General features: G+C 41.7%; 1 protein-coding gene across 1 annotated transcript in view; it reads right to left on the reverse strand.

Annotated features, from left to right (window-relative positions):
- The window catches only part of hmcn2 (hemicentin 2), an 82,479-nt gene extending 70,763 nt beyond the window's left edge, over nt 1-11,716 (reverse strand). The window contains exons 1-4 of the mRNA XM_012866286.3: nt 11,198-11,716; nt 8,198-8,268; nt 7,674-7,832; nt 6,994-7,116 (exon numbers count right to left, since the gene is read on the reverse strand). Coding sequence (XP_012721740.2) covers nt 6,994-7,116; nt 7,674-7,832; nt 8,198-8,268; nt 11,198-11,468 — 624 coding nt within the window. The 5' untranslated portion in view covers nt 11,469-11,716. The remainder of the gene's footprint in view (nt 1-6,993; nt 7,117-7,673; nt 7,833-8,197; nt 8,269-11,197) is intronic.
- Between the last annotated feature and the right edge of the window lie 2,606 nt (nt 11,717-14,322).

Here is a 14,322-nt window from a genome sequence, read left to right on the forward strand (position 1 = left end):
TTCCAGAGAGAGGTTTTTTTGCCTAAACAAAGGACAAGCGAAACGTCTCAGCTGTCAAACTGATAACATACAGTTTTCGGCACTCTCAAGCATAAATTCCCAGAGGAGCGTCTCTCACAGTGGAAGTTTTTCAGGCAGCAGTCTCTCTCCTGAAGCACAGCTTTCATGAATCACAGCTTCCTGCTCAGAACGAAAAGCACTGATGGATCTGGGGGGGTGGCACTGCTGGCTGTGTTTTGGAAACAAACTTGCATGTTGAGCTGCATTTTTTTCCCCCTTTGGATCAAAACCAATGAAAGATAACCGAAACAGAAGTCGCTGGCTGTGACACACATTTGCAGGGAATCCATAAAACCTAAACAGCCAGAACAGGTCAGGTGGTGACACATTGGGCTCACTTAGTCATCCCAGCGCTCAAAGGAAAGATTATCCAAGAACTGAAATAACCACGGACAGGTTGATTACACCTAATGGTAAAAGCAGTCATTACTCAGAGTGTCAAGTCTCTCAGCAGCTCTCAGGAGACACATCTGACATTACTGACTTTCAGTTTTGACAGCTGTTTTACTCCCTATGTGTTGTAATTATCACGGTATTGATTCCCGAATACGGTTTTCCTCTCGTTTTCCCCCTGAAATGGAAACAGAACCAGCTAAAGCCATTGACATGTCACAGCCTATCCTTTCATTGGCCACAACAGACCCAAAATCTTCCATCTTCCTGAAAGCTTAACAAGCAACTGATGTCTAGTATTTATTTTAGCCTCGCAGGCATGTTTTTTTTTTTTTTGTGTGTGTGTGTGCCTCTTACGTCTTTATGTTGAGACTGGATGTACAAGTGAAACAAAGTGAAACGTGTTATTTTCAGCAAAGAAAACACGTATTTTAGGACACCTGAAAACAGCTAAACATTAGAGCAAGTATTTAAGCGTCTTCGCTTTTTTTCTACACGTTTCGATTGAGTGCTGACAGCAGCTGGTCTCTCTTTTCAAACTGGGAACAGCTGTAATGACTGCCACATGTGCAGTCATCCCCAGCAGAGCAGGAAACGGCGAACCAAGAGTCCTACGTCTGCCCCGGGACAGCGGCGGCTCCTCGTGCGAGACAGAGAGGAGGAGTTGGCATTAATCTGCTCTCGGAGCTTAGATTAAAGGAAGTGCAGCTCGGTGATGGGACAACTTGCTGCCCGGGCCCCGGCGGGGCTCCGCAGCCACTCCCCGTCTCAAACACCAGGAAGGCAAAAGATCTTAAGTCCCGCGTAACCTCATCCTGCGTGTCTCAAATGAGCAGGCCTACAGGAAGGACTCCCCTCTGTTAGTAGGAGCAGCTCAACAGATGGGTCAGAGAAGGAGCGGTAGCTCAAGCTGCAGTGCTGCTGGATTCCCCCTGACTCGTGCATGTATGCTACCCGGAGAGAGAAAAAAATATGTATCCAAGCTGCGGTCAGGAAGCCTGACTCCAGACGTCCCGGTGGGCAGGGGTCAGTTTAGTCTTTACCCAGGTTTAAACACCACAACCGCAGACATTTGCTGTGAAATGTCCCGCTACAAATAGAGTGGGCCGCTCCAGATGGAGCCCCTGCTCTCTCTCAGTGGGGGCCTCGACACGCAGAGGCCCATGATGTCAAAAGGAGCTGTAGTGGGGGGGAGGCAGCTCAGACTTGGAGTGGATGCTACCCACATTTCATTTTATGCATGAGAACCATTACCACCCCCTTAACTCACTATTCAATCCACTTAATGAGAAAACCAGAGGCGCGACACTCCACACAAATATGTGCACCTTTCTCCACAGAAAAGCTGAAATCCTTCAACCTAATCCGTTTAAATTAAATCCAATCCAATCCAACCCAATACAATTATTTCATTATTCATTTATAACAAAATATTAGCTATATTATTATCAAACAGCATCCACCGGCATCAAAAGATGCTTCTGGAGAATCTGTCTCGCCACTCTTCCTTCCATTCGGTCCAGATTCGTGGAGAGTACGAATTTTAGTTGCACTATCAGCAGATTCCCCTACTTTAGCTGTGGATCTCTGCAGCTCCTCCAGAGTGACCACAGGTCTGTCACTCACTTTACATGGATGCGTGTGTCTAGGTTGATTTGCACATATGCAAATGATGGATGAACAGTGCTCCATGAGAAATTAAAAGTTTGGGATTTTTTTTAATTTTATCATCTGACCCTGTACTAAACTTCTCCACAACTTTCCTTGACCTGTCTCATTAAATGACACACATCTGGTCTCTATCTGACATAACTGGTTGCACTGGATTTAATTTAGGGGTTTCGGAGTGATGGTGGGGTGAATACATGACGTGCAACGTCATCTTTTCAGAAAAAAACATCCATCATTAAAACTTTTTTCCTGACCGTAAGCAGGCAATATAGATTTAGTTATGTGAAATCTAGCAAATAAAAAATAAAAAATAAAAACTCACGCTGCATAAACAGGATTTTAGACATTACTATAAAACGTACAGCTCACACTCCAGCATAGCATTGTGTGCTTTTCCTCTGCCTGCCCTCTCCGTTTACACGTTCTCCCTCAGATCACGAGCAGTCAGATGTAAAGACTGTGTTATGTCGACGTGAGAATGAGCTGTAGAGCGAGGACCTTGAGTCAATGCCTCTGAGCAGCTGCACTGGAACGAGCAAAACCATTACAGAGGGTATCCTGGGATTAGAGAGTAAAATAAGTGCTCTGTATTAACTCCACTTCCTCCCGGCACACTGACAAAAAGAAGCTCTGTATGTGTGATTTGTCTGCACATTATTAGATTCTTATATTTTGGTCAAAGCGGTAGCACTTGTGAGGTTTTTGGGAATTAAAGCATATGCAACATTTTCTTACAATGCATACCACACACGACGAATAATCAAACAGGTAAAAAAAAAAAAAAAAAAAAAAAAAAGCATGAAGTATGCACAACTTTTATGTGTAACCATACACCGAGGATCTGCAAAAACGCTTACAACAGTCTAGGGTTAACCGTGTGGAGGTGGGGTGTGAACGGCAGACTCAATCCAGTCTCCCAATACTCCATCAGGAAAATCCCATTCAGACGCTCTTTAAACAGCTGGCAGGATTATGGTGTGATAATGAACCGAGCTGCCCCACACGCAGGCCAACGTGTGCAATACATACAAGCATGGCCTGACAGGAAACAGAGCCACGCACACAAACACTTGAGAGTTCACCGGTTCAGTGGGCCACCAGTATCCAGAACTTCTGGCTCCAGCCCAGCACTTCCCAGCCCTCCCCCGTGTTGACATGCAGGATACCAGTGTCTCTACCGGAGGAAACTCTGGCTTCTTTTACATCTGACTGGGAAGTGAGCCCCGCTGTCTTTGGCCCCAGACACGGGGGCTTCTGTTACAAGCTCCTTCCGATATAAAAGAATGCTTCAGCCGTATCATATGAACAGGAAGTTTTAATATCAGCACGGGAATCGTTTGATTAGACTGAATGAAATTGCTGTTGTAGCAGTCAGATAGGCCCTGCGCTTGTTCCGCTGCCGCTCGTCTCCAGACCGGGAAGGAAGTACAACGGCGCGGAAAGCCTGGAGAACCCTGGTCAAAATTTACACAGCTATGAATAGCTGTGCAACTACCAGATGGCATGGATGTATTACATCTAAGCTGACACATTTCTTCAAAAACACAGGCAAGATTATTAGGTTTGTGGTTTGTGTGCACAAACACGGAAAAAGAAAATGAACTAGTTTTACTCCTAGTATTTAACCTCTTATTATTATAAAAAAATGCACAACAAGAAATGCTGCCAATTCAGTTGAGGCTTTAGAAGCATAATTTCTGAACACTTCTTTATCAAGGGAATGCATTTATTGTTAAAGGTAATCATATCTTAGAACAGAACGTTTTGAAAATGTTCCGCTTGAAAACACACAACTGAAATAAATCTAGAATAGCTCCATAATTCCTGGTCTAAATTCAACCTTTTGGTACCAGTGTAACAGCAAGACATAAAATATTATTTCAGTGAAACCATATCACAGCTGTTACTATGTCTGATTTATTTGTTCTTTTTTTTTCTTTTTACTTCTCCAGAAGTTTTTTATAAACAGTGAAAAACACTGCAAAAGTCCTTTTGAAAACCCAGAAGACACCTCAGATTGTATTTATTAAAATCTTTACTATAACTGTAGCAGATTTGGACTGAAATCAGCAGAAGCATATTTGATCCACAATGGTTTTGTGGGTTATTGTATCAGGCAGGGCTGTCATCTTGGCACAATTTAGCCAAATGTGCCAAAAACTGTGGCAAATTTCTTTTTCACCTGATTAAAAAGGGATCTGCTGAAATAAAAGTTCTGATTTCCATTGTAGGACTCCTTCTGCATATGACAGTGCCTTTTGTCACAACATTTAAACTGTATGTCATCCACTGTGTATGAAGCCGTCCATAAAGCAAGGTTATAAAAGTGACTATGACCACTGTCATAACCTCTGGTTACGCATGTAAATTGTGCCACCTGGCAATGTTGGAAAAAGACATGCAATAGGTTGTTGGAAAAGTATGACTCTCTAGTTTCCACAGATAACAGCAATGAGAGGCAGAGCAAGAGAATATTTATGTCCTGTCCTTCTTCCAGAAGAGTGGGCCATGTTTGATGGACCTTTAAATGACATCTTCTGTGTTTAAAGTGCTTTAAACATGACGTTCTGTTAACTGTGACATCATCCAGAGAAGACAGATCACCCGCTACTACCATCTAATGTAGAACAGATTACTGGATCAATGTGTGCTTCTGTGCTTTTTTGTCTCTCTTGTTGTGTCTCTGCTCTGTCTTCTCTAACCCCCAGTCGGTCGAGGCAGATGATCGTTCATACTGAGCCTGGTTCTGCTAGAGGTTTTCCTTCCCGTTAATGGGGAGTTTTTCTTTCCACTGTCGCTTCATGCTTGCTCAGTATGAGGGATTGCTGCAAAGCCATGGACAATGCAGACGACTCTCCCTGTAGCTCTACGCTTCCCCAGGAGTGAATGCTGCTTGTCGGGACTTTGATGCAATCAACTGGTTTCCTTATAAAGGACATTTTTGACCAATCTGTATAATCTGACCCAATCTGTATAATATGATTGAATTTGAATTTGTAAAGTGCCTTGAGATGACATGTTTCATGAATTGGCGCTATATAAATAGAATTTAAATTAATTTAATTAAAATCAACAGTATTTGTGAGGAAAAAAAAATATTTTAGCGACTTGTTTTAGAAACACTAAAGCCTCCTCATTCAGGGGATTTAGGGGAAAAAATATATGACCATGTTTGAACAACATTTAGGGAAGGTGAAAAATGGGGTAAGAACACATCTTTCTGACACAAACAGAGCAGAATAAAAGAGAAAAGCACAAGCCGACAACAGGTCGCCTGGAACTGCAGAGCACCACTGTCTACTCCTGTAAACATAAAACAGGCTCATTTTTGGCAAAATTTTCTAATTGTAATATGTTGAATAAACGTACGGTCCCATGTGGACAGCACTGATAGATTGGATGGTGCACTGTTACCTTTCCCAAAGGTCCAGGTGTGCTTAGCAGCATAATCACGGCCTCCTCCTTTTTGCACAATACTTTACTGCAGCAGCAATGACTATTCTTATGGTTTGAGCTAAACAGACATATTGTACATCTGTATTCTGATTTCCCTTCCAAACGCAACATGTGTTAGCTTGAAGAGACTGTTGAAAACCAAAGTAATAGAGAGTGATATAATAGAGCAGTGTGCTCAATCACATTTTGACAACTGAATTACTTTACTGCACTCAAATCCTGAAGAGAAAAGCAGACTGACTATGTGTCAAAACTAAGACTTTTAGCTGCTTTGATTTACTTCTGCGTTTCATACAACTACTGGACAGCTCTCCGGTAGCTATATATATATATATATATATATATATATATATATATATATATATATATATATATATAAACCACTGCACCACTGTTCTTAATCTAACAATAATTGCAGGACCGTAACTTGACCCCACCACCTTTCTTAACACAAGGCACAGAGGGCACAGCTGACTTCGTAACTTTCTACCCTCAATTTGCTTCATGGACAATGAGTCTATACTTCTCAAGCAAGCTAGACAGTTGTTTACAGAGAGAAAGTGTATTGCTGATGGACGTTGAGACATATATTCAAGGTAAATGATTCTCTATTTCTTAAGTCTTTATTCAAATGAGCTAAGCAAAGTATGTCTAACAATGCTCTTAAATTTTTACAGGGCTACAATTGAAAGCATCTCGTGTCTCACTGTGACAGTGTGGTACGGAAGCTGCACGGCATAGGAGAGGATTGATTTAGCACAGGTGGTGAGAACAGCCCAGGGGATAGTGGGATGCCGTCTACAAGAGCTAAACAAGGTTTATGCTACTACAAGAGTCCAGAAAAGGGTCAGACATATTGCCCCAGATCTCAACCACCCAGGCAATGCACTGTCTGTCCCACTTCCACTGGGTAAACAATTCAAGAACATTAAATGGAAAACTAATAGACTTAAAAACTATGTGTAAACTTTTTTAACTTCTCAGGGAGTGTTTTTTCTGATACGTTCATGCAATTGCACAGTATTTTGCATCATTGTGTAAACTGACTGCTAAGGTACACTTTTAGTTTTTCAGGAAGTGTTATTGGTGCATTCAGCTTGAAGATTATGTCTTGATCTGTGTTTTTGAATTCCTTGTATGGCAAAACATATTTGCATCCATAGAATAAAAAATAACAAACTTTTACAGAATGCTTAACCTTCACATTAACAGTAGTTTTCCTGTGCAAACTCTCAGTTATCGGAGGCCACCGGACTATCGTTCAGTTCTTTCTGAAAACTTTTCAACATCTATCCAGGAGTCAATTCTGGTGGCTCGCACTTGAGCGTTAACAGTAGTTGTTTCCAGGTATGTTAAAACCTTTCTGCATTACGGCTTGCGTGGTTTTATCAGTCGTTACAGTGAAGCTCTTACCTCGTTCACCTGCTGCTTGTCCAGGTGGAAGATTTGTCCTGAGGAGGTGGCGGCGATCTCCTCGTACGCCCTGTAACCGGGCTGGGAGCGGTCTCCGCAATCTCCGGTCAACACAAATACAACCTGCGGCACAAGGAGACAAAGGTTTAGGTTTACTGAGTCAATTACAATGTATCTACAGCTCTTTAACTTTCTCATAATTTCTTACATTAGAACTACAACTTCATCGATGTTTTCCTTTGGGATTTTATGTGATAGATCAAAAACCAACATAATAGATTACTGAGAGGTAGATAAATAATAAATGGTCTTTAAAAATGTTAGCAAATAAAACCTGAAAGCTGTCAGGAGCATTGTATTCAGCCTCCTTAGTCAATGCTTTGTACTTGAAGAGCTTTCACTGAAACACATTATGTGTTGGGGAAAACTAGCATTGCACATCACCCTCAAAAACACAATTCCTACGCTTTCTTCAGCAGAGACGGGGAAGCTGGTAAATGGGAAGATTAATTCAGCTAAATACGGGGCTAACCTGGGGGAATTTTTTTTTTTTTTTGCAACTAGAGGGATGGTTCGCCTTCCTAGTCTAAATCCCAAGGCTTTGAAATTGATGTATGGAGACTACTTTCTATCTTATCCGAGTGGACTTGAGCTTTGTTGTAAAGAACAGAGAGCAGTACCTGTGACTGACGGAGCTGCACTAGCCGCAGAACGTCTCTTTTCAGCCGGTAGTCTTTGGCCCGGGCATCAGTGAAGACGTAGATGAAGGATCCAGGCAGCGAAACCTCCAAGGCCTTCTTTATTGCTCCTATACTCATCTCAGGGCAGTCGCCCCCGCCCTGTAGGACAGGAACAAACTTACTTTGTGTTACAAATGAAAGAGGCTGTCAACGAGCCCAGCTTTTGTTACAGAGTGTGACAGTCAGGATGAACATGTTGGATCTTGTAATACATTCATTTTATAAACATAATGCCTTTAAAGCTAGCAGAGAAAGACAGTTTCTCTTGTGGAAATAAGTGCACACTGCGGAATTAATTTGCTCGTCTTATCTCCAGTTGTGTTGTTATTACCCTTCATTAGAGAATTTGCCAAAATCAGCTCATTGTGGCAGCAGTGGGTAGTATTAACCCAGGGCAGTCTGGATAGTGGAGCTATACAAATTACTGTCTCCGAGGTAAAGCTTTTGTGTGCTTTCTTCCCCACCTGGACAAATAACTCTTGCAGATCCTGCTGGAACTTCTTTGGGTCAGTGGTGATGGACACAGGGCCAATATCTGCGAGGGGAAAATGTTCACAAAGAAGAGATTTATCTTAATTTCTGAGCGAAAAACTCCCATAAAGTCATCTCAATATGTTATGTGAGCAGACTACTCATCGTAAATCCCCATCAGAAGAGCAGATTTAATTGTATTTCCACTCAGTAGACTCCAGTTTTCCCCTTTTGTATGTTCATGTTACAATGACAAAGATTTATTCTGCTTTATTTAGCTCAGCCACTGAGAACATTTACTCAACTAATTGCATGATAAGTAACAGCCCAATTAATAAGGACCCAAAGATGTCCTAAAGCTTCTCGTGCGAGACATGGCTCTAATTTGGACACTGAGCGCAGCAGAAGAACACATTCATGTAGTAACAGAATGACTACATTTGTGCTTTTTTTTTTTTAACAAATCACTGAAATCTGACCAAATGTCGGACAAAGACAGAGTAATCACTTTCCGGTGCTGCTGTCAGCATTTTCTTCTGAGTGACTTCCCAAGGTCTGGAGGAGCGGCAGATTGAAGATGATGGATAAGAGCCAGTTGGAGCCTGATGCTCGCTTTGACAATCTCTGCAGTCAGTCAGTGAAGCAGTAAACATCAGCAATGACACAATGAATGTATTGTTCTCCCTATTCAACGCTGCTGCTGCTGCATGTGGCGGTTCTCACAAAGACGACCCTCGTCAGGTGGGGTGGAGCCTCATGAGTTCTGTCTGTCACTGTTTTTTCCAACTATCAAAAGCCATTTTGACATGTCTTTATACGAGTAATGATGGGGAGCTTGCAGACATGTGTCGGGCTGATGATATTTCACACTCGATCATAAGCCTGTTTTTTTTTTCCCAGTATTGCTGCCTTTCAAGTTCCCTGCCTCCTCCTCCTCCTCCTCCTTCTCCTTGTCGGTGCCTGTAAAACACTGACAGCACTGTCACGACTTTGTTTGTCAGCCGCTGCCGCTTCTTTGCGATCCTGGAAGTTTACAAGGTTCCCCCGAGGGCAGGGCAGATTAAACACAGACGGCATGTGTGGCGTTAGCCCCCGCCACCCCCCACATTCTCTCCCCAAGGCTGGCTAAAACCGGGGGGCTGTGAGGGTTTTCCGGAGGCTGGGGAGTGGGGGAAGCAAGTGTGTGTTTGTATGTTTGTGTGCTGAGATGAGGGGGGGACCAATGTGGTAATTACACACAAGCAGTCGGCATATGCTTCTCATCAGAGCACAAACACCGCTGGAGCACTCTTATTTTCACTCGCTGAAGCTTTCCCAAGGAGGACAGATGCTGGTGGGGGAAGACACTTACCTGCTACTCAACGAGCTCAACACTTTCCTGCGTTTGGGTTTACTGGGACTATTCACGAGAGAGGGCTTCTGGAACGTACAGACTGCAAATTCTACCTTTTGTGTGTGTCTGAAGCTTTTCTCTGTGATTAAAATGTCCAATCTAGTGCAACATGACAGCATGTCATTGGAAATGTAAATTATACTACTATGGCACTTGGTTGCCATAGGAGTAAAAATGGACAACATGCTTTGCAAAGCATCTATATCCCTTAAATGTTATCACATTTTGATCTATTATAACCATAAACTGCTATATATTCTACTTGGGTTTTTATTTCGCAGACTAACACAGAACAGTGTGAATTTACGAAGCAGAAGTGAAATGATTGTTCTCATATTTAAAAAATAAAATAAGAAAAATGAAATGTGAAGTGTTGCATGCATTTGGATTTAGTCCCCTTTCCCTCTAACACCTCAGGATAAAATCTACTCTAACCAACTGGCTTTAGAGTACTTAGTCCCCCTGTGGTTGAGCAATCAACAGACAACAGGAATGAGGTTTTGGAGAAGTTTGAAACAAGATTAGGTTATAAAGTAATATCCCAGATGATGTACATTTCAGAGGATTCTGTTCAGGCCATCATCTGGAAATAAAAAGAATCAACCAACACATGGCAGTTCACCTAAACTGACTGGCTTCTTTAGAGAAACAGTCATGAGGCCCAAAGTGACTCTGGGGGAGCTGCAGACCATTCAAGCTCAGCGTCGAATCTGACGACACAGTAGATGCTAATTGAGCCCTTCACTAGTCTTGACTGGATGAATAAGACCACATGTTTGCAGTTTAACACATGTAATGTAGGAGACACAACAAATATGTGGGAGAAGGTGCCCTGGTCAGAACTATTTGGCCTATAATCATAAGACAGTGTAGCTATGCGGGCATAATACTCAATACACAATTACCCTTGTTAGACACGGTGGGAACAGCATCATGCCAGGGGATGCTTTTCTTCAGCAGGGAAGCCAAAGCTGATGATAAGGTGGAGCTAAATGTATGACTATTCTAGCAGGAAATCTACTAAAGTGCTTCAAGAGATTTAAGATAGGAGCAAAGGTTCACCTTTGCACCTTTCCTAGTACAATGACCCTAAACATACAACCTGAGCTACCATGGAATGGTTTACAAAAAGCATATTTATGTGCTAGAATTATCCAGTGAAAGTCCAGACCTACATCTATTAGAGAATCTGTGAACTGAAAGCTGCTGTTCAGGTATGCTCTCCATCCGGTCTATTTGATCTTGATCTGTTATGCAGAAATGTCACTTTTTATTTGTGCAAAACTTGCAAAGAAAACCCCTAAAAGAGCTGTATTCACAGCGACAGATGGCTTGATAGAGGGGCTCAATTCTGGTGTGTTACAGGTTTTATGGAAAAAAAATCCCTTTCCCCTTCCTAATTATGTGCTCCTTTGTGTTGGTCTGCCACACAAAATCTGCATAAAATACATTGGAGATGTTGGCTGTAATATGACTAAAGAAGCTAAATTAATATTCTTGCCAGGATTGGTACATCATACACATTGCAGACTTTAACAAATACATAAAAGTGTATTCTTTGCAGCTTTCTGGGACAGATTTTTGTTTAATAAGACCGTACCTGGGTCGTGGAAAGGGACCAGGACAAAGTTTTTGATGGGTCTGGTCCTCCGGCTAAGGGTCTTCTCCAGGATCCGTGAGGCCCCTTCAATCACCTGTTTCAGATCGTCGTACATTGAGCCGGTAACGTCGAAGACAAAGGCCAGCGTTGAGGCGCTGTCACTGGGTTCATCTACGTCCTCAAACCGGGGGTGCACCAAGGAATCTGCCAAGAGTCTGTGCACGCTGACAAGGAGCGCCAAGACTAAGCACTTCAAAAAGGCACCGGACATTTTTTTATTCCTCCAAAGTTTACAGCATTTGTCCACCGGAATGAAAGCTTATCACATAGAAATTGAATAAAAGTTTTTAAAAAATGACATGCAAAAGCTATTTAAACGAGTCTGGGACGGCTCCAGGTAAAGAGAAAAGTTCTTTGGAACACCGCAGCTCGGCTGAAACTCATCAAAATCGGGTTTGCGCCGCTTCCACCGGAGGACATCCGTGCGTAAAGTTTGGAGAAGCGTGAGGACTGGCTGTGCGCTGGAGATCCGCTGGAGATCCCCATGAGAGCTGGTGCTCTGACGCTTCAAACCGGGGGCGGAGATGGCATTAAAGGTTCGCAAGACCCAACCTGCTTTTTTTTCCCCTTTCTTTCTTTCTTTCTTTCTTTTTCATGCGTGTAAGTGTGTGCGTCTGTAACACGACCCCACTGACTTAAACAGTCCAACATTTAGTTTGATTTGTTCTGTAAATCGCGTAGGGGGCCCCTAGTGACACGGTTTTAAACAGATTTCCGCGCATTACATGTGGGTCTGCAGTCTGTATCTTGGACTCACTGACAACATTGTCCCAGTAACAGCCTCGTTTTTAAAAATAACCGGAGTTTATATTCAGCCTGACACCGGTCTAATTTTATACGTAGTCCACGCTGAGAAGTAGCCTCTTGATAAGTGGAAGATCAGGCTGCTCCAACCCCCAGCTAGGTAGTAATATTCAGTCATAAAACATGACAATGAGCTTATATATATATATATATATATATATATATATATATATATATATATATATATATATATATATATATATATATATATATATATATATATATATATAATTAAGTAATTTCATTAAGAAAAAAGATAGGACTTACCACTCTATTCAGTGGCGGTTCTTCAAAACACCAATAAATAGACATCTATAGATACATTTATAGATGTAGATATACATAAATGAAATAACTAGGATAACAAATTGTAGCCTGATTGTGCTTTTCTTTATATATGTATATATATTTAGGACATATGTATCAAAAATGTATTTTAACATTTAGAAATCCCAGTAACATAGGTAGGCTATACAACACAAAACGGAAGAAAATAACTTGCAATTTTTGGACACCCCCACATTTATTTCCACTTAGAATTGGATTAAGATTAAGATTCACACACACATACATAATAAGATTGTTACTAAACCTGTTAAAGGAGGCTTTCTGGGCTTAAGTCATAGATTTGCCCCTGACTGACAAATAGTAAGATTGAAAGAGCTGTCAGACGATTTTAGGAAGAATAATGTGTGCACGTGTGTACCATACGTAAGAGACGGCACAGGTTTAACTTTCATGGGAGGTGAGAAAGGAGGAAATATTTGCTTTTCAAGAAAAACCTGAAGGCTACAGTTTTCTAGAGAGAAAGTAGACAAGGACCAGCAGGACTTCTAAGCTAATGTTCTTTGGACAGATAGGGCTAAACTTATTGAATTATTTGAACACCAGAGTAGTTTAGTTTCACCAGTTTAGGACATGTTTGGCAAAAACCAAATCCAGCGTTCCAGGAAAGTAACCTCATACCAGCTGTGAGGCAGAAAGTGTCATGGTTTGGGAATGATTTGCTGCAGCAGGACCTGCTCTGCTCCGAATCATTGAATCAACCAGGAATTCTACCGTGTATCAAAGGTTGCTGGAGGGAATTTGTTAAACCATCTGTGATTAAATTGAAGCTGAAGCAGATGTGGAATGCTTTAAACTGGAACCCCGGTCTGCCTATAGGGTAAGACTACCTGTTAGAGAGGAGGGGGGTCCTAACCTTTTTACTCAAAAATCATTTTTGTTGACAATGTCAGGTGTTTACCTGTTTAGGTGTTTCCCTATATTTTAAGCATTTTATTTTCCCGAGATGAATTAAAAAGTCATTGACGTGTGATTATTTGATCAGAACAGAATATTTTGTGTTTTTCACGACTGCATGTATACAGTTAGAGTGCTATGATGGGGCATTTAGCTCTCCAAAATTAGATTAACTTTTTCATATCTTTTAGGAAACAGAAGAAGCACAGTTTTTTGTTTTCATAAATTACAAAGTCTGTTCAGCGTATAACCTTGGCTCAGTGTAGAACCGCTTAGTTTAGGTTAGATCAGTTTGAGTATTGTAGATTTGGAACGAGACTTGATCAAATGCAAACCAGGCTCATTAAAAAAAACAACTGAAAATTATTTACAGTAACTTTGTGCCAATATGAAGCTCTGAGGCACATTCTTCCATTTTGCATTCACTGTTGTTATTTCATCTTTGAACTTTAGGTCCTCTCTGTTTATTCTCTTCATAGTAACTACATCTGGCCAGGCGTTGTTTAGCTCTGACATCCTGCGGGGCAGGTTGGCTGAGTTGCTGCTGGCATCAGCTTTATCTTATAGAAGATCCAGCTGCCCCTGCCTCTCAGAGTCTTACTCAGTTTTTTCTCCTAGACATGGTTATTGGCTGAGCTTTTACTGCAACTGTGTTCTTTTATCTAGACCTGAAAACTGGCTCAGAGCTTATCGGCTTAGCTTTGTTTGTTTCCGAGACACGTCCTCCTTTGGAGCTAGTCTGCCATTACCCTCTCTAAAATAGAAAGTACCCCTGGTTTCCTTGGATAGAAAACGTAATCAATCTCTGGATTTGAATGAATTGACTTTGGAAAGTGCACTGAGATGGCATTTGTTGTGAATTTGGTGCTAGATAGATAAAATTTCATCGTGCTGCACCGTTGCCTTGCAGCAACAAGGTTCTGGGTTCATATCCAACCCTGGGTCTTTCTGCATCCTGTGCATGCGTGGGTTCTCTCTGGGTACTCTGGCTTCCAAAAACATGACTGTTAGGTTAATTG

The sequence above is a fragment of the Fundulus heteroclitus genome, chromosome 12, assembly GCF_011125445.2.
Source record: "Fundulus heteroclitus isolate FHET01 chromosome 12, MU-UCD_Fhet_4.1, whole genome shotgun sequence".
Lineage (NCBI taxonomy): Eukaryota > Metazoa > Chordata > Actinopteri > Cyprinodontiformes > Fundulidae > Fundulus > Fundulus heteroclitus.